At 40.2% G+C, this 27,788-nt stretch overlaps 2 protein-coding genes across 2 annotated transcripts in view; both read right to left on the bottom strand.

Annotated features, from left to right (window-relative positions):
• The window catches only part of OC90 (otoconin 90), an 18,649-nt gene extending 11,653 nt beyond the window's left edge, over positions 1-6,996 (bottom strand). The window contains exons 1-6 of the mRNA XM_010160545.1: positions 6,992-6,996; positions 6,870-6,916; positions 6,393-6,452; positions 5,940-6,114; positions 2,057-2,169; positions 515-643 (exon numbers count right to left, since the gene is read on the bottom strand). Coding sequence (XP_010158847.1) covers positions 515-643; positions 2,057-2,169; positions 5,940-6,114; positions 6,393-6,452; positions 6,870-6,916; positions 6,992-6,996 — 529 coding nt within the window. The remainder of the gene's footprint in view (positions 1-514; positions 644-2,056; positions 2,170-5,939; positions 6,115-6,392; positions 6,453-6,869; positions 6,917-6,991) is intronic.
• Positions 6,997-15,009: 8,013 nt separating this feature from the next.
• The window catches only part of HHLA1 (HERV-H LTR-associating 1), a 17,302-nt gene continuing 4,523 nt past the window's right edge, over positions 15,010-27,788 (bottom strand). The window contains exons 6-13 of the mRNA XM_010160544.1: positions 26,373-26,456; positions 25,752-25,808; positions 25,557-25,643; positions 22,368-22,445; positions 22,049-22,120; positions 15,744-15,900; positions 15,271-15,353; positions 15,010-15,053 (exon numbers count right to left, since the gene is read on the bottom strand). Coding sequence (XP_010158846.1) covers positions 15,010-15,053; positions 15,271-15,353; positions 15,744-15,900; positions 22,049-22,120; positions 22,368-22,445; positions 25,557-25,643; positions 25,752-25,808; positions 26,373-26,456 — 662 coding nt within the window. The remainder of the gene's footprint in view (positions 15,054-15,270; positions 15,354-15,743; positions 15,901-22,048; positions 22,121-22,367; positions 22,446-25,556; positions 25,644-25,751; positions 25,809-26,372; positions 26,457-27,788) is intronic.

The following is a 27,788-nucleotide window of genomic DNA, read 5'->3' as shown; positions in this document are numbered from 1 at the left end:
TTCCTGCTAGTGACCAGTGCGTCACTAATCACCCCAACCATCACCTATTCATTCAGATTGGCAAGAGCCTCACAGGGTTGGCAGGAGCCTCCTGAAAAATAAAAGTCTTCATATCTAACTGGAATTTCCCTGTTGCCATTGTCTCTCTTTGCCTTTTGTCCTGTCTCTGTGCACCTCCAGGAAGAGTGTCCATCTCTCCACCCCTACTAGGTATTGAGAAGAGCAAAAAGATCTCCCTTGAGACTCCTCCTCTTTCATCATGAGCTCCAGCCCCCTCATCAACTCAGTAACCTCTCCTGGACATGTTCCAGGATGGCAATTAGTCGACCCTCTTCTTCTCTCCTGGTATTCACTTGAGTAGCAGTAAATGGAAAGGACACATGAAACGGAGAATGGGACAGACTGCCAGATTTAGTGCAGGGAAGCACCCGGCTACTGCTTCATTCCTGTTGGATCAAATTTGATGCCAGCAGAAAAACGGGCAGGAGGAGGCAGTCAATCTGATCCTTATTACCTGTAACCAGAGATGGACAGAAGGAGACATCCAGCCCGTTCAGGGAAGAGTTAATATGTGCATTCACAAAGCATTCAATGGCATCTTTGTCGCAGTTGCAGAGGAGCTGTTCACAGGGATCCCCAGACTCTGGAAACAAAATAAAAATCCAAACAAGGTGCTATTGAAATATTTTTTTTCCACCTCTTGCTTTTTTCTCCCTGTAAGGTTTGTTTCTATATTCATTAGTGCAAACCTATTTCTACTGTGCTTCTGCACATTAAACACAGCCAAGTTTCATAGTCCAACACAGTTTGTTTTCAAACGCCATCCAATGGAGCCTGGCAGTGCTGGCGATGGATTTCTTGCCTCCGCTGGTTCATTCTTCAGGCTAGTGAGGACTACAGAGCAGTGCTTTGCTGCCTCTAGTTTTTCCATGGAAAACTTAACTCAGCTGATACCAAGTTTGAGATTTCACAGACTTCCTTAAAATATTCCTCCTAACCTCAAGAATTCATAGTCCACAAGGAAAGCTTTTCATCTAAGATGTGGTTTTTTCTCCTTATAAAGGATATGAAACAGTTTCCAAGGAAATACTATTTTCCCACTTCAAAACCTTTCACCTTTCAGGGTTTCAAAAAAAAAAACCAAAACATTGACCTTTCAGAGATGTCACACTTAGGTTTCACAGTTTTGATGAAGACTATTTTTTTTTTCTTTTTTCTTTTAGTTTGAACAAAATGCTTTCTGATTATTAAGAAGAGCTAAAAAAGCACTATTCATGTTTAAATGCACTTGGACTTTTACAGATTGTACTAAATAGCAAAAATGGTTTTAATTTCAAACAAGAAAAGGGGTTTGGATCAGATTGTTGTTTAGACAAGCTGTAAAGATATTGGTTTGGGGATTCTGCTCCAATTTGCTGGTATCCCAGAATTATGTTCTAGCATATAGTCTTTTCTGTCAATCCTTACTGAAAAAAAATATTAAAATTGATTAAACATTAAAGAGCCGCACTCTACACTTGCTAGGACTGTATTAGTATTGCATAGAGCAGCTTCTATTATAATGGCATGGTCTCTGCTCTCGTTGGTGGTACTGTTGTATCCCAGGAGTGGATATGACCCTGTGAACAAAGAATTAGATCCCTCAAAGTGCAGAAAAATCAGGCCTTGAATTTTCAGAAAGGAACTGTTTTTCAGGTCTTTCCCCAGCATCCACTGCATTTCTGATGTGTGGAGATATCTCAAGCAATGCTTAGTGGGTCCTGCAAACCAGGGAAACCTCAGGCAGAGGCTGCCTATAATAAGAATAGGGGACTCCTAATAATAGGAGCCCTGGCAAGTTTTTAGCTATTGGACTACAATGTTCCTGCCTGGTTGGACTCTGATGCCTCTGTGTATTCCTATTTCTATTCACTCCTGAGCAGAAGAATTAAGCTCTTAAAAACCCACAGGTAGAGGTAGTTTCTGCTTAATTTATATATGACTTTTTAGTAGATAGTCCAGAACGAATTTCTCAGCCATGGTGAGAAATTACACTCTTGCAACAGGTTAGTCTTACCACAGGTCAGGTTTTCAGTAGAACAGCTGATGTCTGTAGAAATCTTGGATGGATCCCATGTGCAGTCTATCTCCATTGCTCCCTCATAACATTTGCGGTGCTGGAAACAGCAACTTAAAAAATGAAATAACACCGAGTTCACATAATTTAGTTTGCAGTGCTTTCATCTCACTCTTACACAAGAATGCAAAAGATGCCACAAGGGAAAAAGAGGTCCTCATTGTGGACCCTAGACACAAGAAAGGCTGAGTCCTGCTTTTCCCTGAGTCAGTCTAATGAGAGAAGTACAGCAAAACTCAGTGGCAGGAGCAGGTCTGCATGCTGTGGGAGACCACACTCACATTTCTCTCCTTCTGCAGTACTTGAGTTGTTACAGCTCAGCTCTAGAAGTCTTGGCTCCAGCCCCGCCAAAACCTTTCTTGCTGCAGATTTGGAAAACTACACAGAACCAGGCAGTCATGGAGTGTTAACACCTTGTGAATCCCTGTGTCTCTTTGACACTATATACATATGTGCAGTGTTATCCTCTGTTTCTTGTACTTTCTCTTCTGGGCAACTATCAGAATTAAAATGTACCATTTAAGGAGCCATGAAGTGTTTTTCTCACACTGGAGTAGAGCAGCTTTCTCAAAACAACACAAAAGCAGTTAGAAACCTTCCATTTTCCCACATCACAGCTGTCACGCAAACCCCAAATGCCTGCATGACCACTTTAGCTGTGAATAGCAGTGAAAAGTCAACTAAAACAACAAGCTCTTCATCAATCTTCTCTTCAGCTGGTTTTGAGCAGGCAGGACATCTATAGCATAGCTATATCTGTGTGCACTGCTGACAGCTGTAAATTAAACACTAGAAGAACACTCGGTCATCATTTATCCCATATAAGATTGGACAAAATTTAGGTAGGGGCTTTCTGTTAGATTTAGACTGAAATGTCCTGTTTTCGGAGAAATTGACTCAGAACGCAGGTCTGTTGCTGAATTGCTGTTGGTTTTGGTCATGCTGAATGTAAAGAAAACATTAATACTCAAAACCAGCATCGCTGCCAGGAAGGGTTAACTTGCGATCATGATGTAAGTAGTTAACTTTAATTAAGGTCATGTGGGATTTTTGTTAAAGACACAGTGAACATGTGATTACACCTCACGCACAGCCCTGCATATGCGCTGAACTCACCGGTGGTCATGAGCACTCCTGCACTGATCAGAGCAGCGAGCCAACCCCTGCCCCTTGCAGGTTCCCTTCTAGGGTATGAATTCACTTTCTCACTCCCTATACTTAGGAGGCATTAAATATTTAATCACTTACTATATTAATAAATAGTTATTACAATATTTAATATGTCCTCACAACCAGGAAATCTGTTCAAGCCCTAACAGCAACTAGACTTTTGACTTGGTGAAAGACATCAGTGATGAGGTTTGCTCAGGTTGCCAGCAGCAGATCAGAGCTCATGACCGGCGTTATCACAGCTGATGAAGTTTCCAAGCCCAGTTTCTTGTATTCCAGTGTCTCTGCTGCCTGTTAGTGGTTCTAACCTGGTCTAGGAGATGACAGGAATGTACTGAACCAAGGTGAGAGCAAATAGCATTCAGCAGAGAGGCCCTGATGGCTCCTCCACACCACAATTGCTACTGTGCCTTGCTTCAGAGGTGAGGCTGGAGTTTGTAAGCTCCATCAGGAACAGGGTTCTAAACATACAGCTGATGATGTCTCACCACCCACTCCTGTCTCTGCCTAAAGCCTAGTGAGGTGTCGGCATCTGAAAGCTCCTCTCACTGCGTAATTAGTCTAATACAAGCTCCCTGCAGTTCTTTGTTTACAGCATCACAATTACATCAACACTCAATGCCACTTAATTGGAAAATTTACTTACCAAAACCAACACACTTCCCTTTGTAAGAGATGGATTTTCCTTGGGCATGCTTCTCTTTCCCCAGGGAATATGAAGGCAGACTAGGCTCTGAATTTAGATACTACAATTAGCTACTCTGGGAAATGGGAGAAGGTTGGGTTTATGGATACAAACATTTCCCAATGCCTTAAAAACCTACAGTGCGATGTTCGGCCCTCTTTTATGGAACAGAAATGGCAGTGGGAAAACCTGAGGTTTGCTAAACTAGTTGCTAAGAAATAAAGTTAGTGAAAAAATTGTGACACTGTAGGAAGTGTTTCTGAGAATGACACGTAGCAGCCACCCCTTTGGAGGCTCTCTTGAACCAGGGGCATACCTGTGTCAATGGCAAAACAGCAGTCTCCATTGCCTGCAAGCTGCAGTGGAGTTGCCATGCTATTAAGAAAAACATCACAGGACTGCTAACCAATCTGTAGACACAAAGGGACTCTGTGGACATTTCTCAGCACAGATCTGGTGATAGATTGTTCTGTTTCTCTATTTATGCTGCTTTGCATTAAAATGAAGCTGAGTGAAGTGAAAGGCCAGGTGCTCAGCTCTTTGGCTATCAATCCATTGCCCTGACTCAGCTCTCCTTTCAGCATGTCATCATGGTTATTCAGAAAGCCTTTCATAAGAGGGCCCATGGCTTTTTTCCAGTAGCAGAGTTAGATCCAGCCATCCCATGCTGGAAAGTGAATAGATTAATTTCCGTCTAGATATAGGCATTAGCCCTTTCTGAGCCATCGTTGTCTTCACTCAAGGAATTAATACATTCCATTATATTATTGGAAAAACCTTTTTTCTATCTAGGCATGGATGGATCTTGATTCTCTTTGACTTTCTTTTCACGCCTCTTGCTGGCATAAATGACCAGCCATTTGATTGTCCCAGCCTGAGATTGCATTTTTTCTCACTAGCCCTGTCAGGGTCTGGGGCAGAATCCTTCCATAGCAGAGAGTGGCATCTGGAAGCTTTTGTTCCAGGTGCATGGTATTGGGAAGAGCTTTTGAACTACGTTGTTATTCTCTGTGCCTGGGTGCTCCATGATCGTAAGACCTCTGCACCTACACAGGTAGCCAGGGCAAGATCGACTTAACCTCCAAACTGCCACTTGAAGTCATACTTAGCTGTAACTTGATTCTGCTGATACTTAAATCCCTCTCAGATGCCAACATTTCATTAGAGTCCACTATGAGCTTACAATGGTGGTGTATTTCACAGCTTCCAGTACCAACAGTTTGGTAAGGTTGTTACACCCACTAAACTGCTCAGATTAATGCTCTCCTACTCACCTTATTAACAGACCCTCCAGGTTTTGGCACCAATTTAAATGCGAGGCACAATTCCCCAGTACAAAGAAATGAATGGTCTAAAAGATCTGTTCAGAATTTGAGGACCTCCAGGTAAGATATGTCAAGAAGGCAGGTATGGTGTTTACTTATTCTATTGCATTAGCGGCCACTCTTTGCAACCAATTCAAACCAGCTCTGCCACCAGAGTTGCTCTAGTGAAATTATATGCAGGTAAGGGGACTCTGCTTTTATCTGTAGGACATGAGAATTTCTCTGCATCAAATAAATAAAGAGAGACTCCAAGCTATGAGGAAAAAGAAGCAAGTAGATCATCGCATGCTGTAGATTATGACCACCTTGACTTTATCTGTTTCCAAGTCATGCTGTAAGGCAACTGGTATGGGCTGTTGGCTAAGCAAAAAGAGCTCACCAGCAGGTAAGAATAGCATGGGACAGAGCTGATAAACCAGAGCTATCGCTTGTGGGTCATATAAGATATTTAGGTTGTAAGTGACTGATGACTATATTAAACCGAGCCAGGTAGTGTGGGACTTACTTACCCTCTGAATAAACCTTCTATTTTTTTAAACTGTCCTTAAATCATTTAGGCAAGTATTGTGCTTCATGTCATCAGAGCATGAAGGCACAGACAGTCAGTCAGGGCAGAAGAGAACAGATCATGGATAAGACTTACTCATCAGCTTCATCCACGGGGAGCCCTTCCATCTCAAATCGGCAAGAGCAACCGTAGTCTTCAAAATCCCGGGGACAAAAACCAGTAACACACTTCATTTTGGTCACAAAGTTGAGCAGGGCAGGGAAGTTAGTGAAGATGGACTGTAACCAGGTGAAGTGAGGACCCAGGCAGTCTGGAAAGAGAACAGCCATAAAATGCATGGTAAATGGATGTGAGCCAGGTGTGTCACACATGGGTAATGTTCATGTGAATGCAGAGCCTAAACATGGGGACTTGGAGCAATGCTTAACACTCAACAGTATTTAGTATTATACTAGTCTTTTGGGGAAATCTACAGCCTCAAAAACCCCTGTTCTGTTTCAGTATACATAAAAGAAAGCTCCACCTGATTTCTATTCAAGTAGAACTTTAGTAGATTTCTGCTCAAGTACAACTTTAACACATACTTACCAAAAAACAATGCAACACTTTCCACATTTCGAAAGACTCCATTGAAGAATGTGGCATTGTCTAAATGAAAAAATAAACAAACCACACTTCTTTTTAAAAAAGCGAATTAGGAGAACTGTCCCCTGACTGCCCCTGGTCTTGCCTCATTTGTTAAACCATTTTGAGATGAGTTACTAGCTATTTGCTAATGGCACACTTCTCTGCAATGCTTCTGGAGTACAAGTGATTCCCCACTGCCACGCAATATTGTAGAAAGTAAAGCATAAACCGTTCTTACTCAAGATTCTGTCCTGTTAAAAAAGCGAATTAGGAGAACTGTCCCCTGACTGCCCCTGGTCTTGCCTCATTTGTTAAACCATTTTGAGATGAGTTACTAGCTATTTGCTAATGGCACACTTCTCTGCAATGCTTCTGGAGTACAAGTGATTCCCCACTGCCACGCAATATTGTAGAAAGTAAAGCATAAACCGTTCTTACTCAAGATTCTGTCCTGTGTGTCATTTTTTTCTCCAGTTCTTGGCCACCTACTTCAGTAAAAGTGATTGAGAAGACAAAGATTTAAAAATAATAAAAAACCCCAACAAACCGACAACATATACTTCATTATGACACAAACACTGCAGGCATTTTGAACACTTTCCTGCACTAGCAAGTTGATTTGTCAAAGCCATGAAGCATTGCTTAGCTCCAGGACAGCCCAGAATCCTACTGGTAAATCACATTGACTTCAGCTTGAAAATCAGTCTTCTGTTAAACTGAGGCATTGCTAGTGAGGATGTGCTAACACTTGCATTCCTGTGCTCTTCTGGAAAGTACCACTTGCTGGGATAAATCAGTAGAATTGTATAACAGTGTTTTAGTTGCCCGATTACTTACATTGTCCCAAATGTTTCTATTCTGTAACCCTGGGCTCTTCACTTATTTGAATTCAAGAGGTTTGATTTTTCTGAGTCCTTATTGCCTCTCATCCTGTTACTATTTCTTTCTTAAGCTAATGATCTCTTTGGTTTTGAAGATGCTGTGGTATATTTTCCACACATTTTCTTTTTTTTTTCTGTTTACCATGTCTTGAATTAGGATTAAATCTAATACCTTTCCTCTCCATTCCCATTTTTTCCCTTGTTCTTATCTTCTGCATGATTTTAGGAGAGAATGTGTTACTTTGGATTTATTTAAACCTGACTTTTTTTTTTATATTATGCGCTAAGAGTATTTATTGGCTCAAGGATCTAAAAACCGAAGATAATAAGTAATGTTAAATTCATGGCATAGGTTATGTCTCAGAATAACTGGTGTTAGGAAAGCTATCCATTTTGTCTAGGAAAGATTCTGCAAAAATTCTGAGTTATCTGCTAATCTGTCGCATTTTCCTGCAATAAATATAGGTGTAAGAGGGTAAAGAGGAATAGTGGGATTTTTTAGACACATGGCTTAACTCTATATTTAGCAAATGATTAGTAAAAAGTAGGACTTTTTAAAGGTTGCATATAAGGGCCTTCTCAGGATGTCTACAACTTCTGTGAAGTGAACAAGATGTTTATGGTAGCAGTCTCATGCTTCCAGCAATTAATTTCTCAGGTTCAGTGGCAGAATATGGATACGGGATTGAGGAAGGTTGGAAGAGGTGTTTCCTCTTATGTTATTCCTTTCCTGAAAGTGCTGGTTACAACAAAAACTTGTAGAGGAACAGCAATCCATCAGAAGTGTCCTTCTTTGCAGCAGGTCTGAGGGGAAGGGACTCCTTTCCACAAACAAGAAAAGGTCTCCTGATAAAGGTTGGACTTTTCACAGAACTGGAACAAATTTGTTGAAAGCTTCATGGCCGTGAAGAATTCAAATGCAAGCAAAATAATGGTGTGCCTTGTAAAATCAATAGCACTGGATGCTATATATTTTCATGCATGCTTGCTGAAGAAAACCTGCCCTTCATTGTCTGGCTTAAAGCCTGTATTTCCACAGCAATCTCAAACATCCTTCCCCCAAGCTTGGTAAACCTTTGGCTCCTCTAATCCTTTTATCATAGATCGGTCCTGCAGCCAAGGCTGCCCTTGAGGTTCACATCCCCCACCAACCCCTCCCTGTTGGTGAGAACAAGGTCCAGCATGGCACCCCTCCTCATCGGCTCCTCTATCACTTGGATAAGGAAGTTGTCATCGACACATTCCAGGAATCTCCTGGCTTTCTTGTGCTCTGCTCTCTTGTCCCTCCAACAGATACCGGGGTGGTTGAAGTCCCCCATGAGGACCAGGGTATGTGAACGTGAGGCTGTTGCTATCTGTCTGTAGAGGGCCTCATCCACTCGCTCGTCCTGGCCAGGGGGCCTGTAGCAAACCCCTACTACTGTGTCCCCTCTCCCTGCCCTTCCTTTAAGCTTGACCCATAAGCTCTCGGTCAGCTCCTCATCCATGCCCAGGTGGAGTTCCACACACTCCAGCTGGCAGGGATGGAAATGACAAAGAGAAAATAGTTTCTGAATTCTCTTTTCCTCTTTTGCTATCATGTCTTTTGGGGCTATTGGTCCTATGTCGTTCCCTGTGAAAGACTGCACTACAAAAATAAATCATTTAAACCTCAGAAGACCCTGGGGAGGTCAGCTTCTCTCTCCTTTCTCTAAAACCTGCAAAATGACTTGGCAGATGTCCTGTGAAGGCTTGAATGATACATCAGCTCTCGGCCTTTCCAGTTGTATACCTTATCCACAGAATTTCTGTCAACATTCAGATACACGTAAAAATATTTCTGGACTGTGTCTGTGATGTTGCTACCCTAGCAATGCTTTTCTGAAGGGTCAGCTGAAAAAAACCCATCAAAAAACCCATCCTTGAACCTCCCGGTTTTTTTTTGCAATCATGGTTAATTAAAATATCATGATATAGGGCATAGATAAAGTCATAATCCCCAGGGAGCAGAAAGATTATTGTGCTGGAAAAAATTCAGGGCGCAGCAAACCTAATGTATTTGATTTATTCAAGGTAAATCACATCAGCTCCTCACACAAATGCTAGTCATGAACAGGTATTTGCTTCAGTCTCAAAGCAGAGATCAGCAGAATAGATGCCACATAAATATAAATAAATAATCCTCTCCAAATCTAAAAATGGTAGCATTTTAAATCTTTGTGCTGAGATTGTGCTTAGCTGGGTGAAAAGAATCTAAAAATTATGGCACAGCCTTGTGAAGTTTGGGTGGATATCCATTTCAAATGTTAGGCCAGAAGAATTTCTGCATGTCCATATATTTACTATTTTTATGAGTAAATGGTGTAGGTATCTCGTCATTCTCTATCACTGCAGTGGAAATGCTAATATTCTTACTGATTTCTATTCCTATGGTAGGAGTCTTAACCTTAAAGACCTGTTTTTTACCGACTTCTAATGCACACAGCCCTTCAGAAGAGATGCAGAAGGGGAAGTAGGTCAGTGCAGAGTTTTGTCTATTGCAAGATGCTGAGCTTTCTCTACCCTTTAGAAATAACCCCATGGAGTGACCAGAAATGGTGTCAGACCTTCTAAGAGTCCTGCTCTTCACCTGCACACTGCTACTCATTCCTACACCGTGCAAGGACCGCAGAAATTTGAAAGGTTTGCCCACCCCTGTCACTGGGAAGCTCATTCACCCATGGCAATAAAATCTAAAGAGTTATATGAAGAAAAGTAGCTATTAATAGTAAAATTCAAAGGAGGAGCTTTAGCTGAACATGAGTTATATTTCAGGATGCACTGACTGGTTTGGAGAATTTAAACAATACACATGTATTTAATGAGTAGAATATTTTTATATGTAACCTGTAATTTTTTTTTTTTTTTTTTTTTTGAGTCTAAAGGACTTAAATATTGACTGAATGCTAGCAAAATGGAAGTTGAAATTTTTTGGTTATATTTTTGGAGGCTTACTAAATGTTTCTTGCTTAACTAGAAGTCCTGAGAAAAATATGTTTTATAAGTACTCCATAGATAAAATTATTTAAGTGCATTTGAGTGTTGAACAACTATGTTTGAGGGGACAGAAGGTGTGCTTCTAAAGGATTTTTTCCAAACACACATACTTAAAATAATACTTAGGCATAAATGTCAAGTAATCATAAAAATACATTGCCACTTACCACTGTACACCATCACTGACATAGACACCAGCAGAATTACAATCATTTTTTGTTTAATGCAGAGACAAGAAAGTCACACAGCAGACTGATGTACCTGGTGAGTTAAGTAAAATATTAGGCAGAACGTTATCTCTTGAACCTGGGAGTGGGAAGACATCAATTTAGAAAATCATTATTTTGTAGCCTGGCCATGTTTCTGCTTGATGTAATTCAGTTTTTACCCTTATCATACTAAAGGCACATATTACAGCAATGATGAGCCCTATGCATCCTTCAGATGTTACCAATGTCCTCTATAAACCTGACTAACAATATTTATTTTGGCATTACTTCAGGTGACTCAACAGGCTCTGCCAAAGTGCCAGTGGCAGGGAAAGCCCATTTAGCAATAAAATGGTGTACCCGAGTTTTCTTTTGTTTTGCAAACAGTTTTCACATCTTACTTGATCTAAGAGGATGTTTAAACAATTCTTCACATTATCTTTAAATGCAAATATTGTGAAACACTGTGTAAATGAAGAGGTATTCTGGGATTACTATTGAACCCACTTAATCTGCAATCCATTATATTAATTTGTTTCACATCACAAAACCCTCTCACACTTTGTAGTCAAACATTTACTCTGATCCGTGTTGAGAATGATCTAATGTATCATATATTTTTCTAATGAGAAACACTGTGTTGTTTGGAGATCTTCAAGTTCTGGGTGTGTTTGCCCTTACAGAAATGTGCATAAAGAATTCTTCTGAAGCTAAAAGCCTTTCACTAATATTCATTGAATGGCAGATCATAGATTGGTTTTGGACTACAGTCACAGTTTACCCTAAATTTAGAATGATTTCTAAGTCAGGCATGGAGTTTTTGCAGTCAGATAAACAAACATTTATCTATATCTGTTTTCAAATATGTATCTACTGCTGATTATCTGCTCCCTAAGGTCAAATACTATATTCATTTCCATTTTAAAATCATGTAATATTTCATCAGGAAATGAGGTTATAAATCTAACAGCTCTAAATATTTATAGTCTGCTATCCCAAATCTCTTACCTACACTTCAGTCTACAACTCCACAGTCCCAAATATCTTACTCTACATTGTTTTCTTCCTGATTCCTGTATTATAGAGTACATCTAGAAAGGCTTACCTTGAGGGATATTATCTGAAAGCAGTTGGATGAAGGATAAATGGATTTCAACAAAGTCAGTACTAAGTTATTTATACCCACTTGGAGATATACCTCACCCATGTGATCACTTCCTTTATCAAACCCACTTCAACATTTATTAATTAATTCTTCCATGACATTCCTTAGAGTCATTATGTCCACGGTGTATCTTAGTAATGTAGCTCCAGCCATGTAAAGTATCTATACTGAGGAGTCTGTTCTGCAGGTGCATTCACCGTATAGTCACATTCCCTAATACTCGTGGCTGTAATCAAGTAACAATCATCTCATTGTTATTAATCACTCACAAAATCTCTGGAGCATGTGAATATGCTTTAATGGCTTAGCAAGAGGTAGTGTTCAGTGATGAAAGATGAGTGAAAATTTAGACAGCTTTAAACACTGGCATTCCTCAGGGTTGAGAAGTCTGCTTTTGTCTATTCCACGGTGGCTCTGATCCAAAGCTGAGTGAAACCCAGGAGAAGGTTGAGTCAATGAGCTTTGGGAAGGCTTCTCCGCATCGGGAAAGGTGTGCTTTCTGCCACAGTCGGACACAGCTGCCCTTCAAAGATGCCATCAACAAAGGCAAACTGTCGGAGTTTTAGCATGGTGAAGTCTGACACAATTGGAACTGTAAAAATACTTATGTCAAAAAAGGCTTAGCTCCTCCAAGGCCCTGTGAACTGCATTGTGTTCAGAAAGGCCTTTGACACTGTCTCCCATAAGACCCTCACAGAGAAACTGTTGATACATGAGGCGGATGAGCCCAGTGGGGTGGGTTGAAAACTGACTGAATGGCTGGGCCCAGAGGGTGGTGGTCCGGCCAGCGATTAGTGGTGTACGCCAGCAGTCAATACTCTGTCCAGCCTTGCTTGCCAGCCTCATTAATCCCTGGATGCAGGGGCAGAGTGTACCCTCGGCAAGTTTTCAGATGACCCCAAACTGTGAGTGGCTGATGCGCCAGAGGGTCACGCTGCCAACTGAGGGACCTTGACAGGCTGGAGAAATGGGCCAACAGGAACTTCATGAAGTTCAACGAGGAGTGGAAGGGCCCGCGCCTCGGGGACAACACTCTGTCCAGCCTTGCTTGCCAGCCTCATTAATCCCTGGATGCAGGGGCAGAGTGTACCCTCGGCAAGTTTTCAGATGACCCCAAACTGTGAGTGGCTGATGCGCCAGAGGGTCACGCTGCCAACTGAGGGACCTTGACAGGCTGGAGAAATGGGCCAACAGGAACTTCATGAAGTTCAACGAGGAGTGGAAGGTCCTGCACCTGGGGTACAATGCCATGCACTAATATGTGCTGTAGCCCACCCAGCTGGAAAGCAACTTGGCAGAAAAGGACCTGGGGGTCATGGTGGACACCAAGTTGAACCTGAGTAAGCAGTGAGGCTTTGCAGGAAAGGCTAAGAGTATCCTTGGCTGCTTTAGAGACAATGTTGCCAGCAGGTGGAGGGAGTGGATCCTTTCCCTCTACTCAGCATTGTTAAGGCCACACCTGGTGTAGTGTGTCCAGTTTTGGACAGTATGAGGCAGACATGGCCAAACTTGAGACAGTCCAAAGAAGGGCCAAAAGATGATTAAGGGCTACAGCATCTCTCATATGAGAGAGCTGGGACTTGTCAGCCTAGAGAAGGTTCAGTGGGATCTTATCAATGCCCATAAATACCTGAATGGAGGGTGCAAAGAGAAAAGCCTCTTTTTGGTGGTGCCCAGTGACCCATAACTACGTGAGGTCTTCTCTGTCCATGAACACACCCAGGCAGTAGCCCTCAGCCCTTTCCAAGGCTTTAGCATGGAGATGGCTGTGACCTAACCCTCGTGCCAGACAGGGCTCAGGCATACCCTATTGCACCATAGAGAGGTTAGCACTCTGTTGAAGGACTTGTAGTCCTGCAGGAAAAAGCACAAAGTGATTTCTTATAAACACAGAAAGTATCCTTTAGCATGGAGATCAGGGCTACAACTCAGAGCTGAATAAATTCATTAAAATAATAAAAAACCCAATCTTCTAAAAGGGAAGCCTTTTCAAAAAATATTTTTCAATTGATATTGTCTTTTTATTAAAACCTAAAAAAATCTCAGAAAATCAGACTGACTTTAATAATTGTTTCCTCCTGTTACATTCTTGTTTCCATGTTCTTCCTGAGTCCTCAGAAAACTTAATGATAAAAACGTAAAAAAAATTATAGATTTATTTTGTTTAAATCACATCTTCAGGCTTTGAGATGTTTTTGTGAGATATAAAAACAACAATTGCACAAAGGTGTAATTCAGCCATCTCTTCACAGCAAAACTGATCCTCTCAGGAGAGCTTGTGCAGAGCGAGATCTCCCCACAACATTGCAGAACCATGGCCTTGTTATTATTCCCAGTTTATACATTCACTGTGTCAGCTTTCTTCCACTGGCCTAACATTCATTACCCGCTGTAATCAGTACTACTCAAATCTATCCTGGTCTTTGATATACAGAAATGCTTCCATCATGCTCTTGGGTGCCACAGTGAAATGTGTTTTGGAAGGGGGCTGCTGCGCCCCACCTCTCCCTGGGGGCAACATTCCTTATGGTGCCACCTTTCTCTTTGGCTTATATGACTTTGAATGCGTATTTCCTCAGGGAAACATCAATGTGCACCAGATGTTAGTGCAAATAATCTTTTAAAAAAAAATATTAATAGCTTGATGATGTACTTTGGGTTGATAGTAGCATCATATTGTTGCAGTGTAGCAAAATACAGGATCATGCAATTTTTTTTGTTATTCTTTCCCTTTTTTAGAACTGGCTTTTAGTTCACCAGAGGTGGATCTAAAGAAGGAGATAAATCTTGTTGAGCTCACACAAATACATCACAGAGTGAGAGTACAAGAGGTGTGAACATTTCCTTGGTCAAGCTCTGCATTAGATGAGTTGCTCAAGTCATGGAAGACTCTTGATTTACAATAACGGATAATGTGTATGTGTTTGACACCATGAAAAATCCTTCTTGTCTTTGGTATTTCATGTTGCTTTTAAATTATTTTGTATTTGTTCATTTTGATAACATCTTAATTGTAAATAAAACTAGAATAAACTACTTGCATTCACTAGCCAACCATATACATATCCTTTATAAAATACAACTTTTAAAAGACTTTCAACACTTTTATTGCAATTACATCACTAGTATAACATACGTCTGGTTTTATACATTATTTTTACAATGGCTCAGAGGAATACACATTTCTAGGTTAACATCTGCTTAATAGCTTGTCTTTTTACCAATATTTACAAAAAACATACTGCAACCTGATTTTTACACTGAGAAATGAAAGAGACAACTAAAGTTGCCACCAGTCTTCCAGTCATCTAGACCGACGTACAGATGTTTTTAAGGCATTTTTGTTTCAGTGCTGGAAGAACATAAGAAAACTCATCAGAAGAGGCTTTATGAGGAAAATATTAAAAACATACATGAAAGGTAAATAATCTTTTTCTTTAACCCCTTAAAAAATTATTATCAGATAAAATAGCTGTCTGATGAAAGACAGCAAATACCCTGTGGATATCTACAACTTTTTTATACTTTTTAATAAGTTATGTAGAAATATAAAGAGAAAATATACTTACTGTGGGAGTAAGCAACTCTTTTGACTCTTTCACAGACATAACTTGCATTTTTCAAGAACCAGGAATAGTATTCAATGCAGTACCTAAAGATGTAGTTAAAGTCAGGAAAGTAGTAGCTTGTTATCTTTCACAAGCCCAAATGTATGCATATCACACTGCTAATACTGAATATGGAAATAAAGGATTTGACCTCAGTGATGAAATAAATTGATCTGACCTCATTGTTGCCCTTAGACATTTGGAAAAATTCAGGTCAGCTTTGTTCACTTTGAAAACACAAACAGCTGGTGTGAACTGGGTGAATACCTACTGGAAGCCAGATCAGGTATTGATCTGTGCGCTGGGGACCCATATGGGACTCTTACCAGTAGCCACAGACTCTCAAAAATAGGCACTTGTGATTGAACATCATCGTTTTTAAAAAGCCTGATGGAGTATTTTAAGCAGAGAGAGGAACTAGTGCAAGGTTTTACCTCATGGCTTCCTTTCTGGAATATTTTCTCTGACCAACACAGAGGCACAGCTGAAAAAACCTACACAGCTCCATCACACAGGGATTGATCTTCTGCATGATAAGAGTGACAGGAAGAGAGCTCACACGGGACTCTTTGAGGATCGCCTGTGGACACCCTAGGAAAAAAATACAGCTCTGAACTAGTTTGAATACTTGTGTTAAATTTCTTGCTATGCCTTATCTGGGCTATGAGAAACATGCAGATTAATAAGATCATTTATGTATCTTCAAACCTGAGTGAGGCAGATAATGGAAAAGAAAACACACAGCCTGGCAGGAGTGAAAGGACAAATATTCTGTTCAACTTACTATTATTTCTCATTACTGGTTAGTTACTTAAAACCACTTGTAAGGAACAACTCTAAAGATGCAAATTATTTATTGTTACCTGTTTAGGTGGAGGTTCAGTTGCCACTGAAGCATCAGTTTTCCACAGTGCAAAGCAACAAGAGAAAGAAGAGCACTGTGCACCTGTTATATTTGGTATTTTCTCTATGCATATGCTCCCTTAATGAAAAATTCACTTCCAGTTCTGCACGCTCCCCTATGCACACCCTCGAAATCTGAATCCTAGATTAAATATGACTGAGTTAATAAACAGACACTCGCTGCTCTCCCCATCACTTTTTGGTTTTTTTTGCCTTATTAACAAACTAAACATGATTTATGCAGAGGTTATGGCTTTCTCATCTGCCAGTTTTCTCCTTCTGGCTTCTAGTGACTTGAATAATCAGCTAATTTCAGCCCAATTTTTAGGGATGGGTAAAGATCCTCTGGATAAATACATTCCTACAGGTTTCATGAAAACTGACAAGCAACTGAAGGAGGAAAGGTCAATTTTTGCCTTCACTGAGGGGAAGGTAGGAATCATTTTGCTGTTTTACTATTTGTTTGCCAGGAGCCAGCTGGTTGATCAGTGTTTTTTTCCTTCAAGTAACACCATTATACTATTTTAACTTAAGAAAAATGCAGAGAAATGGTGTACCTGGGGATGGATTCTTTCTTCCCCTCTTTTGAGACAACTAAAAGGAAAATATCCAGTTTATTCATTGAATATTCTGCAGTCAGCAGCCAGAGATAAACATTTTCACATCAAACATTTCATCCCACCAGCAAGCAGCTGTGCCAGACTGCAGAAAAAGCAATATTACAGAATAGGTGATGGCAGCTTGTAACAAAATCCTGAATTGCTATGTGGATTTTCATTGTCAAATACAATCTCTCTTCAGACTCCATTTCTCTCATAGAAAAGAGGAAAGAAGAAAAGGTGAAAATGGGGGAAATTGAGAAAAGGTAAGGTAAAACTGAAGCTGTTTTCAATTTCCTAAGGCATTTCTTCATCATATTATGTCTTGTCTTCTCCAACCCATTCCCTGTCCCACATCATCTTGCATCTTAGCTAACAGTTGTGTTATGATGGGTCAAAATGCTAGGCTTGCTAGAGCGAAACCAACAGTATATACAATATGCTAAAAGGCTACTGGGGTATGGCTAAAATAGGTAATAGGTGTGTAATGACCTCTCCTTTGTGTACTTAATAGCTGTGCTCTGAAGAGGAGATGATGCGTGTGAGGGCACACTTTGGGTCACTGCAGTGAAGCAGCCTGCCCTGCAAGATGTCACATCTGACCTGGGCATCCGCATGCACGCACATCGCGTTGTCCCCTGCATACAGCAACCCTTCCAGGGGGATGTCTCCCCTACACCAGCACTCCAAAAATAAGATGCATCCCTAAAAATGCCACTCTGGGGCTCTGGAAAGGTATCAAGGGGCCAGGCTGTGAGAGGGCACATTTTACCTGATGTAGGTGTCCCCCTCACACGCACCCACTGGGGCTGAAGAGCCCGAATGTGCAGAGTAGCTGCAGTGTGACTGCCAGCTGGTTTTTCCATTTCTGTAACTAGCAGCTGGCTTTGGCCATGTGTAGATAAACTGCCTTACCTGCAGAGTATAATCCCCTTAGACAGTGTAATTGCATTTCCAGGTTCACGTCTCACATGCTTTATAGCTTTGGGCCATCTTATGTTATGTGAGAGGAGAGGTTACAGAGGTTAAATTTGGACTAATGAAGTTCTGTTGAAATAAGCTTGAGTCGCCTAGTGCTGACAAGGAGTTTAATATAAAATGGCATTCACGGTCAGGAGGAAAATAAAGACTCTGCCAACCTGAAAGAGATTGCTATCAAACTATTTCTCTACTGCCAGAGCTTGCCCAAGGTAGCAGGAGTCATGGAGGAGTAATGGGCAGACACTTGCAGCTCCCAAACTCACCCTGAAAATGGGTTCTGTGTCAAAGCACTACACAAATTTCAGGTGGAATTGGTCAGGGATGGGCAGGAGGGAGTCCCATTTCTCTTAATCTCAGCAGCTTTGCATAAATGTCATCGGGGCCTTGTCCTCTTAACAGCAGTTAACCAAACTTGAATTCTTCCCATCCAAAGGCAATTAAAAATTAATGATTTCTTGCTATAATAAACATACTTCATGTTAATAACCAAACATCAGAGCATGAGACAATGAGGTTTTAATGTAACTTGTCCATGAAAAATAATGTTATAGTTGCTGTGAATAAATAAAGCTTGCTAAAGGCCACACTCCAACAAATCTCAGTCTCCACCAAAGTGGGTATTCGCTATCCTCCCTAACAGATGTTAAATGCTTTACTCAAGCTAAGTGTTCTGCCAGCAGAAATTCTGCTTTAGCTAAATGTAAATTGAATGACTGCAATTTTAATTTGCATTCATGTACACGGGAAAGAGAAGTAAAATAAAAAGCTGCAAGTTTAACAAGTTGGTTTGGTTTTAAGTTTTGACAATAATTTAATTTTCAATTAATGCTGCATTTATATTGCTATATTTATTTAATGCTTAAATTACCTTTCAATTAATGTATTTAATTTTATTTGGATTGCATCATATACTCACATTATACTGTTGAAATTAAAATTTACAGTGCTTCATAATGTTTTATATCTCTTCTGTAATGTTTCTACTGTGAAATGCATTTTTTAAATTCAGTTCATAAGTTCCTACAGATTCAGATTGAAATTCAAAAAATAATTAAAAGCAGGAATTTATTTCAGAACTATTTGTTTTAAGAACTTTTTTCCTAAGAAATTGAGTCAGTCAAAGAGGCCAGAAAATGCAGGAACCGCAGCTTCCTGTGCAGAGCTTTGCTCGTGTCTATTTGAAATTACCACATTACTGTCACAGGAAGATAAGTGACCAATTCTTGCTGCAGTAAACAGACTTTTCCATTATTAACTCAATATCACATCTCTCTGACACAGAGATTAAATTTTGCTGCCAGTGAAAAGCAATGTTACGGCTATTGTGAATAATTCAGACTCTGCGGGCTCTAATGCAAACTTGCATATTTATCAGTTGGCATCCACTCTTGTGATTTAAGAAAAGACTTCTTGAAATAACATCTCAGTCTCCAGAGCATTCTGGATGCCCTTCGCTGCTTTGAAATCTCCATGTTCAATTTATTTCCCCAAATGCATGATTGATTATAGTATCATAGAATTCTTTAGGATGGAAAAGACATTTAAGATCATCAAGTCCAACCATTAACCTAACACTGCTAATACCAGCGTTAAACCATGTCCCTAAGAACCTTGTCCACACGAGGTGTATGCAGGTAGACAGCCTCAGTCATCATGGTTTCTGATAGAGAGGTACAGGACTTGTTTGAATGGTCTCCTGATGCTGTTGTCAAACTTTGTTTTTCATGGTTAACTCTGATAACATTATTTACTTCTGAAAACAGATGCCCCACTGAATTCTGTATTCTCAAATGCTTTCTTTTCTAATAACATGAGTAAAAAAAGAGAAAAAAAGAAAAAAGATAAAAGACAAGCAACCCAACATATGCTGATAAACTCAGCCAACCAGAACAGGACTGGGAACTATGAAAAACCTGATTAGAATCAGCAAAAGCTACAAAAAGTAACAACACAGGATCCTGGTCTTGGCTTGCTGCAATAGATAACAACAGCAAAACCCAGGGAAAAAACAAATGACACAAAAATGTAAGACACTACTGCTCACCTACTATGCAATTATTCCCATTGACAGAAAAATTGATGATTTGTGAAAGAACCCAAATATGTTTACTCTCCTAAAAAAGCCCCACCTTTACACACAAGTAAAGTTATGATGGAATCCAGCAATGAGCTGACAGAAGCCAATACTGAAAATATCATTAGAAACGGTGAGATTAGCAGGGAATCCAGGCCAGAATTTGCATTTTAAACCTCCAAGTAATCCCAAAATGAAGACTTGAGGATTGCCTGTGTGGAGGCAGGGAGCTGGCTGCATCCCTGGTCCTCTGGGTCAGCTCCGCTAGCAGAGAAGGGCCACAAGGCTGCAGTTCCCCTTTGTGCAAAAACCTGCTGGTGACGCTCATTTTTTTCACTTTACCTCTCCTGTTTTGACAGGCTAGCTATCAGCAGCAGTTTTCTCTTACATTTATTAGGAATCCATATCAGACCTATGATTACCTTTGACAATATCAGAACGGGGCGGTTTCCTACTAATCCATCACAGACCATATAATCACCATTTATCTTTGCTATCCTTACCTATCATCCTTCAGAATTTGCAGGCCTTTATTTGCTCATGTTATCAAACTTTTTTGTTCTCATTTCCAGCTGTCCAAACAGACATTTGAAAGAGTATTATTTTACTGGTATTTTAGATTTTTTGACTCCTCTGGTTTTATCTGTAATATCAAGCCCAAATGATATTGCAGACACCTGCAATTTAGCCCGATATGTTATCTTCGCACTGCCCAGCATTTAGGCTTCTCTTAGACAGTTGCCACGCAGAAACACAAGCAGATTTCCAAAATTATCTCCAGCAGACCTCACCACCCAGAAAGACCCATGTTCCCACTCACTTTTGGTAGCAGCAGGGTCAGCTTCAACAGGAGGATCAAGGACAGTCTCTTCCCAAGGTCCCATAAGTTCATCGCTCTATCACACCTCTAAGCAGACAAACTGGCAGGACGTGGTCTTAATGCCAGGAAACCTTGGAATTCAGCCCCTCGTTTATTCTGGAAAAGTGCGGACTGTATTTTGTCTTTCTAATCTTGAGCTGAGCACAGGTATTGCCCTGGCTTCATGCATCACTGGAGTTTTCAGACCGACCTCAGGGGTGGCTACCAAATTAATTTCCTCTCCTTAAAAAGATTATGCTGCACTGAACAGCAGATATCAGTCAGAGTCTGGACTACAGGCACATAGATTTTGTGTGGATACCAGAACTGGCAGTCTGGATTTTCCCTCCAAATGCAACAGCAATATGAATTCATAATAATACTGGTGTGCTTTCCATATTAGTATCAGAGCTGGAACATAAGCACCAACAAATCCTTCAAATTTATTTCCTTAGCTACAAGATGGGGTGTGTTTTACCTAATTTTAAGTGTCCATGATGCTGGAACCTAGAGCTAAACTAGTCATCTTTAGCCCCCAAGACTGGGATTTGCAGATGAAATTTATTCCCATTGTACTCCTGAAATCAGCTTCTACTTTGCGAATTTGTGAGTAGGTAGTCTGGACTCAGCCACACACATGCTCAGCATGAAAAGTGGGTGCTGGACTCACCCAGAGTTCAGACTCTCCTCCTGACATTGAATCAAATTTCAAAGTACATAGCCTCTTACTAAATACTTGTATGTAAATATCGTTATATTGCCAGCATGAGTATATGATACTGACAAGTGGGCTGGCACATCGTCGTATATTTAACATACTGGGCTCTTAAATTCTAACCATTCTGGTGCTTAAGAGCAGAAGAACTGAGCTTTCCTGAAAATCTAGTTGATAATGATCCTTCTTTAGCTGAAGAAGTACTTTGCAGTATTGTAAATTCAGGGAGAGTTTACAAAATTCTGGAGATTTCATGTGGCATGGATTGACTTAATAATTTTATTTTTACCAATAAGAGGATTTAAAGCATGATAATTTCTTTTGGAATAAGTGAATTTTCAGATTTTCCAATAATCAATCCATGTTAAAATTGACACGAGAGTACATATATCAATTTTATCATCACAGTATAATTTATGTTTTGAATGTACAATTGTGAATGATTCACAAACAACTATCGAAGCAGTCCCTTATACATTTTGGGTGTTTTACATACATTAGACATCACATAAATTAAACATGTATGTTATTTCTGCATGGAAAATTTGCATATTGGTATACTTTCAAACATGCTATATTTTTTTGCTGCATGAGGTGCAGCTACTTACTGGTAGCTGAGTAAACTTTCAGTGTCACACCAGGCCTGTGGGGTGGCGTAGACAGCACTGAGGAAGTTAAATCTGAAGGAGGGAAAAGAATATAAGTTGCCTTGACATTCTAACAGAAAAAAAAAAAAATATTAAGGAAGATTGATTGAAAGAATAAGAGAAAAAAAAAAAAGCTGAAGTCACAGACTTCCAAAAAAATACTTACACAGACATTGAAGTATAAATACATTTGCAGTCATCTATTTCTATATATATTATTTTCTATTTCATGAATGGGCCACCTGACAAATACTTGGTTATTACCTAAGATCAATCTCACCTGGCTCTGTTTGCATCACTTTGCCATCACTGGTTTCTTCAGGAGTCACCATCTGCATCCAGAAAGCATCCACGTCAGCTATGGGAACAGAAAGACATGCTTTTCGTCATTCAGGATATCTGTTATTCAGCTGTCCACTGAGATCTGCTGTATGTGAGACAGCTCAACAGCCAGAGTCCCTCACCCAGCACTCCCAGGGGCATATAAAAAAGTCAAGAAGAGAAAGGAAGGACAAAAGATGTAGATCTTGAAAAGTCCATGAGCTAGGGCAATGTAGGATTTAAAGAAGGTATGTTTAGTGGAGATCAAGAGAAGCAGCTTTATATTGCTTTTTCACAAGTCTGCTCACCCTATTTGGAGCAAAATGTGAGTGAAGGCCTAGACAGTAGAGGTGTTTGTGAGGAGCAAGGTGTAGGTTTTCCCAAAAGGATACAAAACTACAGATGGACCCTATAACTGATTTTAGCCCTTCTACAACAATCATAGAATGGTTTGGGTTGGAAGGGAGCTTAGAGATCACCTAGTTCCAACCCCCCTGCCATGGGCAGGGACACCTTCCACTAGACCAGGTTACTCAAAGCCTCATCCAGCCTGGCCTTGAACACTTCCAGGGATGGGGCATCCACAGCTTCTATGGGCAACCTGTCCCAGTGCCTCACCACCCTCTCCAGGAAGAGCTTCTTCCCGATATCTAATCTAAACCTCCCTGCTTTCAATTTAAACCCATTACCCCTTGTCCTGTCACTACAGGCCCTTGTAAAAAGTCCCCCCCAGCTTCCTTGTAGCCCCTTCAGGTACTGGAAGGCTGCAATGAGGTCTCCTTGGAGCCTTCTCTTCTCCAGGCTGAAACAAAGAAATCTACTCTCTAGTGACACAGTGTATCTCCCTGTAGGGCCTCCCAACCTCAATCTCAGAGATATGGTTTCAGTTTTTGGGCAAACCCCATCACTAGCAGGGCAAAGCAGTCCTCCACGCTGTACTCACTGGGGCTGGGCTGCAGGGCTGGCGATGGGGCTGAGCTCCCCCCAGCAGCCATGGGGGGCCCAGCTGTGCCGCGTGGTCTGGAAGCGTCCACATGCGGTGATGTAAACCCTGGTCCTTTCATTCCAACCGTTTTTGGCCATGGTGGGAACCTCGTGGTGGGGATTTCCTCCCCCTTCAGCCCAAGAGGGATCCAGGTAGCTGGAAAAGCAGGAGAGACAGAGGGAGGGCACCAGCAACTCATTGTGGGCGCTGGTGCCACACGGCAGCAGCAAGCGTAACACACTGGGGGATAATAATATCTAAAATACACCCACAAAATCCCATCTACTCCTTGAGTGCTTCCCCTGGCAGGTGAGCGGCCACCTCTCCATTTCGTTTTAAATATAGAAGCATGGGGGAGTGCCAATAATGTTTGAAATCTTAACTGAGAACATCTTAAGGTGCAAGTTTTCATAAAGAAAAAAAAAGAAACTGAGAGATTCCTGGAAAGTGTGTGGGATTTTTTTTTTTTATTCACATAAATTATTTTTTTTTTTAATTTCCTAAGCAGTTTCTCTACAAGGAAAGAGATGAAAGCTCTTGTCTCTGTGAAGGCGAGCAGGCAGGTACTGGAGGGCAGATACGGGAATTTCAGAACTGATTACATTTTGTGCAGAAGTTACACTCGAGGCTGGAAGAGACAACAGAGGTTGGTATGTTGTTGAGCAAAAGAAAAGAGCTTATAAAAAGACAGCAGACAGACCAGGGGAAAATGTGGAATTGTTATAGACAGCTGCAGTGATGGGAAGGAATGAAGCAAAGTTCTGAATTTCTCTTTGCGCCTACTATGCGGAAGCACGCGTGAAGATTTGCCTCTCTGCTTTCAAAATGAGGCAGACTAGCACTTTTCTGTCCTGTAGCCTTGTGGCAAAGCTAAATGCACTGGAGGTTATGAAATTCTCAGATACACACAACTGAGTGCCCTATAAAGTCAAAGACAGAGAAAAAATATGAAAAAAATATTATAAGAAAGGAGAGGAAATGGTTTGAACTATTTTTCCCTTGGTTTAAAAACGTCTTTTTTTTTTTTTTTTTTAATTTCCCTGCCTCCTTAGAAAACTTCTTTTTCTAGAAAATGGCAAAAAAGAGCAGTTTTTTTTTTACAATAGTTTTTCTTTTCCCCAAATATTCAGTGTATTACTGACCTGATCTTCTGCTGTTTTGGTCAAAATTTTATCCTACCGTGTAATCGCAGTGCATCATCACAGCACTGTGCAGCAAACATATGATCACTTATCAAGATGTTAATCAAGAAGAATGTAATTTGGGTCTGACAATACTTGCTCACTTTTGAATGTCCACACATGTTCTGCTGATGGATCCACTGTTTTGTTTGGATCTTCTTGTAATTTCATGAAACTTGAAAAAATGGAGTCTAGATCTTTGAAGTGTGAGAAGACAGAGTTAGTATGCTCACCATCTTTCACATATTGTGTGATCAAAAGGAAAGAAATCAGGTTCTGGTATTAGAGAAACAGCTGTTGTCTTTTTAAAAAAAAAGTAACTTCTGTCAAAGTGTCTGATTATTATGGTTTTTTGAAGGACTAGAACATCCTACAGCTTTCAGCACAGGTAAACTTGTCACTGATTTCCCCGTCTGCCTTTTTTAATGAAGCATTAAAAATGAGAAATATTCATGGACTGCAATGAGAGCTGAGTATCTGAAGTGCAGCTCCATCTGGCAAAGCAATTTTGGGTGGAAGGGCCATGCAACACACTGGCTGAATATATTAAACTCCTTTCTGAAGGTAACTCATGTAAAGGTAGGAGACAGTTTGTGCTGAGACCTAAGATTCAGAGCATCAGGGAACCTCCACAGTCCAGTGCTGAATTCTGTAAAAACTGCCATCCCAGGAGGTTTTATTCATTCCTCCACTAAAACACCTCATAGTTCATAATTTAAAAGTTTGTACATTTTACTTATATTTATAGTGTAAAATATCATATTACACTTATAATAACATAAATTATTCTTTTCAATAATAAGACATATCACAATGCATACATATGTACAATTAATTGCAGAGATTGTAAAATCTCTAAAATCTCTCTAAAATATAAAATAATAATTTCAAAAGTTACTTTTACATTATGAAGATGAAGCTGTCATTTCAAGTGCTTTTTGTTGTTGTTGCTGTTTCCTTTTATTCCCCAGGATGTACTTACCCAGGTCAGAAGATGTGTTACTGGAAAATGTGTAATTAACAACAGGAGACTTTTCCAGTATTTCCCAAAATTCAGACAGATTTCTCCCTGCAAATAGAAACAACTACAAATACCAAGAAAAGTCTGTTTCTAGTCTAGGTCATCTCTGAGAATAAGTAGGGCAACATTTTGGAGCAGAATGGTTGTAACATCTACCTGTCTGCCCTGTCATCACACAGATGTAGATACAATCTGAATCATTACTCTGACGCACTGAAGGGCAAAAAAAAGTAAAACAGATCATTGTTACCAGTTTTCATTACAAGATATTATCTTAAACAGTTGAAAACACAAACACAAAATGGTATGTGGCCACTACAAGCAGCCAAATATTTTCTTTCTGATTTGATTTTTGACAAAATACTGGAAGCAACACAAAATCCAAATGCTAATATTCCAGGGGAAATATTTCTATCTAATTGGAATTCTAAAGTCCAAGCATTTTTACACAGAAATGAAAAATCTTCAAATAATATAGCCTATAATTATTCTTTGGGGATTGTAATTCCCGAAAATACCAGTATTTAATAATATTTCATTAAACTTTCAAACAAAACACAGCTTCCTATAGAAACATGCATGTCTATATTATATATATACATTATGTATTTATATTTTTCCTCTAAGGAGACTGTTTACAACTGCAGTCCATGCTTTGCAAGAAAAATGTTGCTGAGTCAGAGCAATAGGTTTCTATGCACATTTCTCTGCTTGTTTCCACACCAGGAGTAAATCAGACGAATAAGACAATGATAAATGTTAAAAGGAAATGCAAACCTGAGAGAATAGAAGTGGATTTGAAAATTTCTGTGAGATAACTGGTGGAGTTTCCTATAATATCCACAAGTAAAGCTGTAAAATCTAGATAACAAAATAAAGAGATTTTATGAATGAAAACACATATTCTATCAACAATGTTAAATGAAAAAATATACTTTTATATGTGATCATATTTTGGATATATCGTTGTATGTGAAAATGTTTAAAATATTTTAAAGCTCAAAATGTTTCTGGACTAAGAAGTGGATTTAGGAAACCAATGGAATACTCTGCAGAAGTATATTTCAAAGACGATATCCAGCATAGCACCAACGTGCCTAAAGTAAAATTGAATGGAATTTATCTGTTCAAGAGAACAATTTAAAGTAACACTCGACTTAGCTTAAACCCAGAGGGAGAACCAAAGCCTGTCGGCTTAGCCTGTACAGGATCTCCCAGGAGGCATCTGATGGTCTCCTTTGAGGTCTACTTCAGACATACCAATGAGGAGGTTAGCTCAAAAAAATGGCTAGTAGTGGTTGTTGTTTGATTATTTATAGCAGGTTCTAACAGTAACAGGTCAGATTCTTAGTTAGGGAGTGACAAACATGAGCCCGGTGTCGGGCCCTCAATTTTTACTACTTGGGAGTAGTAAAAACTAATTGTCAAAATATTCTGGATTTGGAGCAGAAAGATTAAAGTTTCTCCATTATCCTCCGAGGCAGACTGGGTCATTTTGCAATAAGGTTTGTATGGGTCCAGAAGAAGCCATGAAAGCCACTGTGGCTCCTGTATGTGGTCATCACATGAAGCTTTGAGGGTATGGGTTCTGGTCCCTTGCTTCTGAGCTACTCGACATCTTACATTAACCAGCCATAGAACTAGAGTGCTTGGACCCATCCTGGAATGTTAAATACTGTGAGAGCAGGGATGTGAATGAGGATTACAGATGAAGGATTTGCCCAACAGCATTTTAAACTCTATTAAACATCTCTATGAAAATGTTAATCCTTGCTTTTCACTCCTGTTGGGCTCATTGCAGTTATTGGAGTCTGCTGGTGCAGAGAAGCCCTTGTTCATCTCCTGTGGGTTATTTCAGGAGAGTGAAAGTGGCTAAGGTAATGTATCATACATGGCTGGGTTGTCTCTCCTGTGCTGCTCTTTGTACTCTGGGGAAAAGGAGGTAAACCTGCTGGGTAAAGCACGCCAGACACTTGACGGATGGCTCCATCCCAGACTGGCTGGCTGGGTGCCACCATCTGAGACTGAGTTCATTGAGTGTCTCCCAACGTTCAGAGCAGCCACTCGTCATGAGTAACGGCTGTTGAGCTCAGTATGGCAATGCTGCTCATAAGGATGAAGTCTGCAGAATTCAGGCTACACCTATCAGCTCCGAAGGAAATAATTCAGCTTAAGCACATACAATTGCCAACC

The sequence above is a fragment of the Eurypyga helias genome, unplaced genomic scaffold (assembly GCF_000690775.1).
Source record: "Eurypyga helias isolate BGI_N326 unplaced genomic scaffold, ASM69077v1 scaffold541, whole genome shotgun sequence".
Classification (NCBI taxonomy): domain Eukaryota; kingdom Metazoa; phylum Chordata; class Aves; order Eurypygiformes; family Eurypygidae; genus Eurypyga; species Eurypyga helias.
This window is presented reverse-complemented; position numbering and strand designations above follow the sequence as displayed.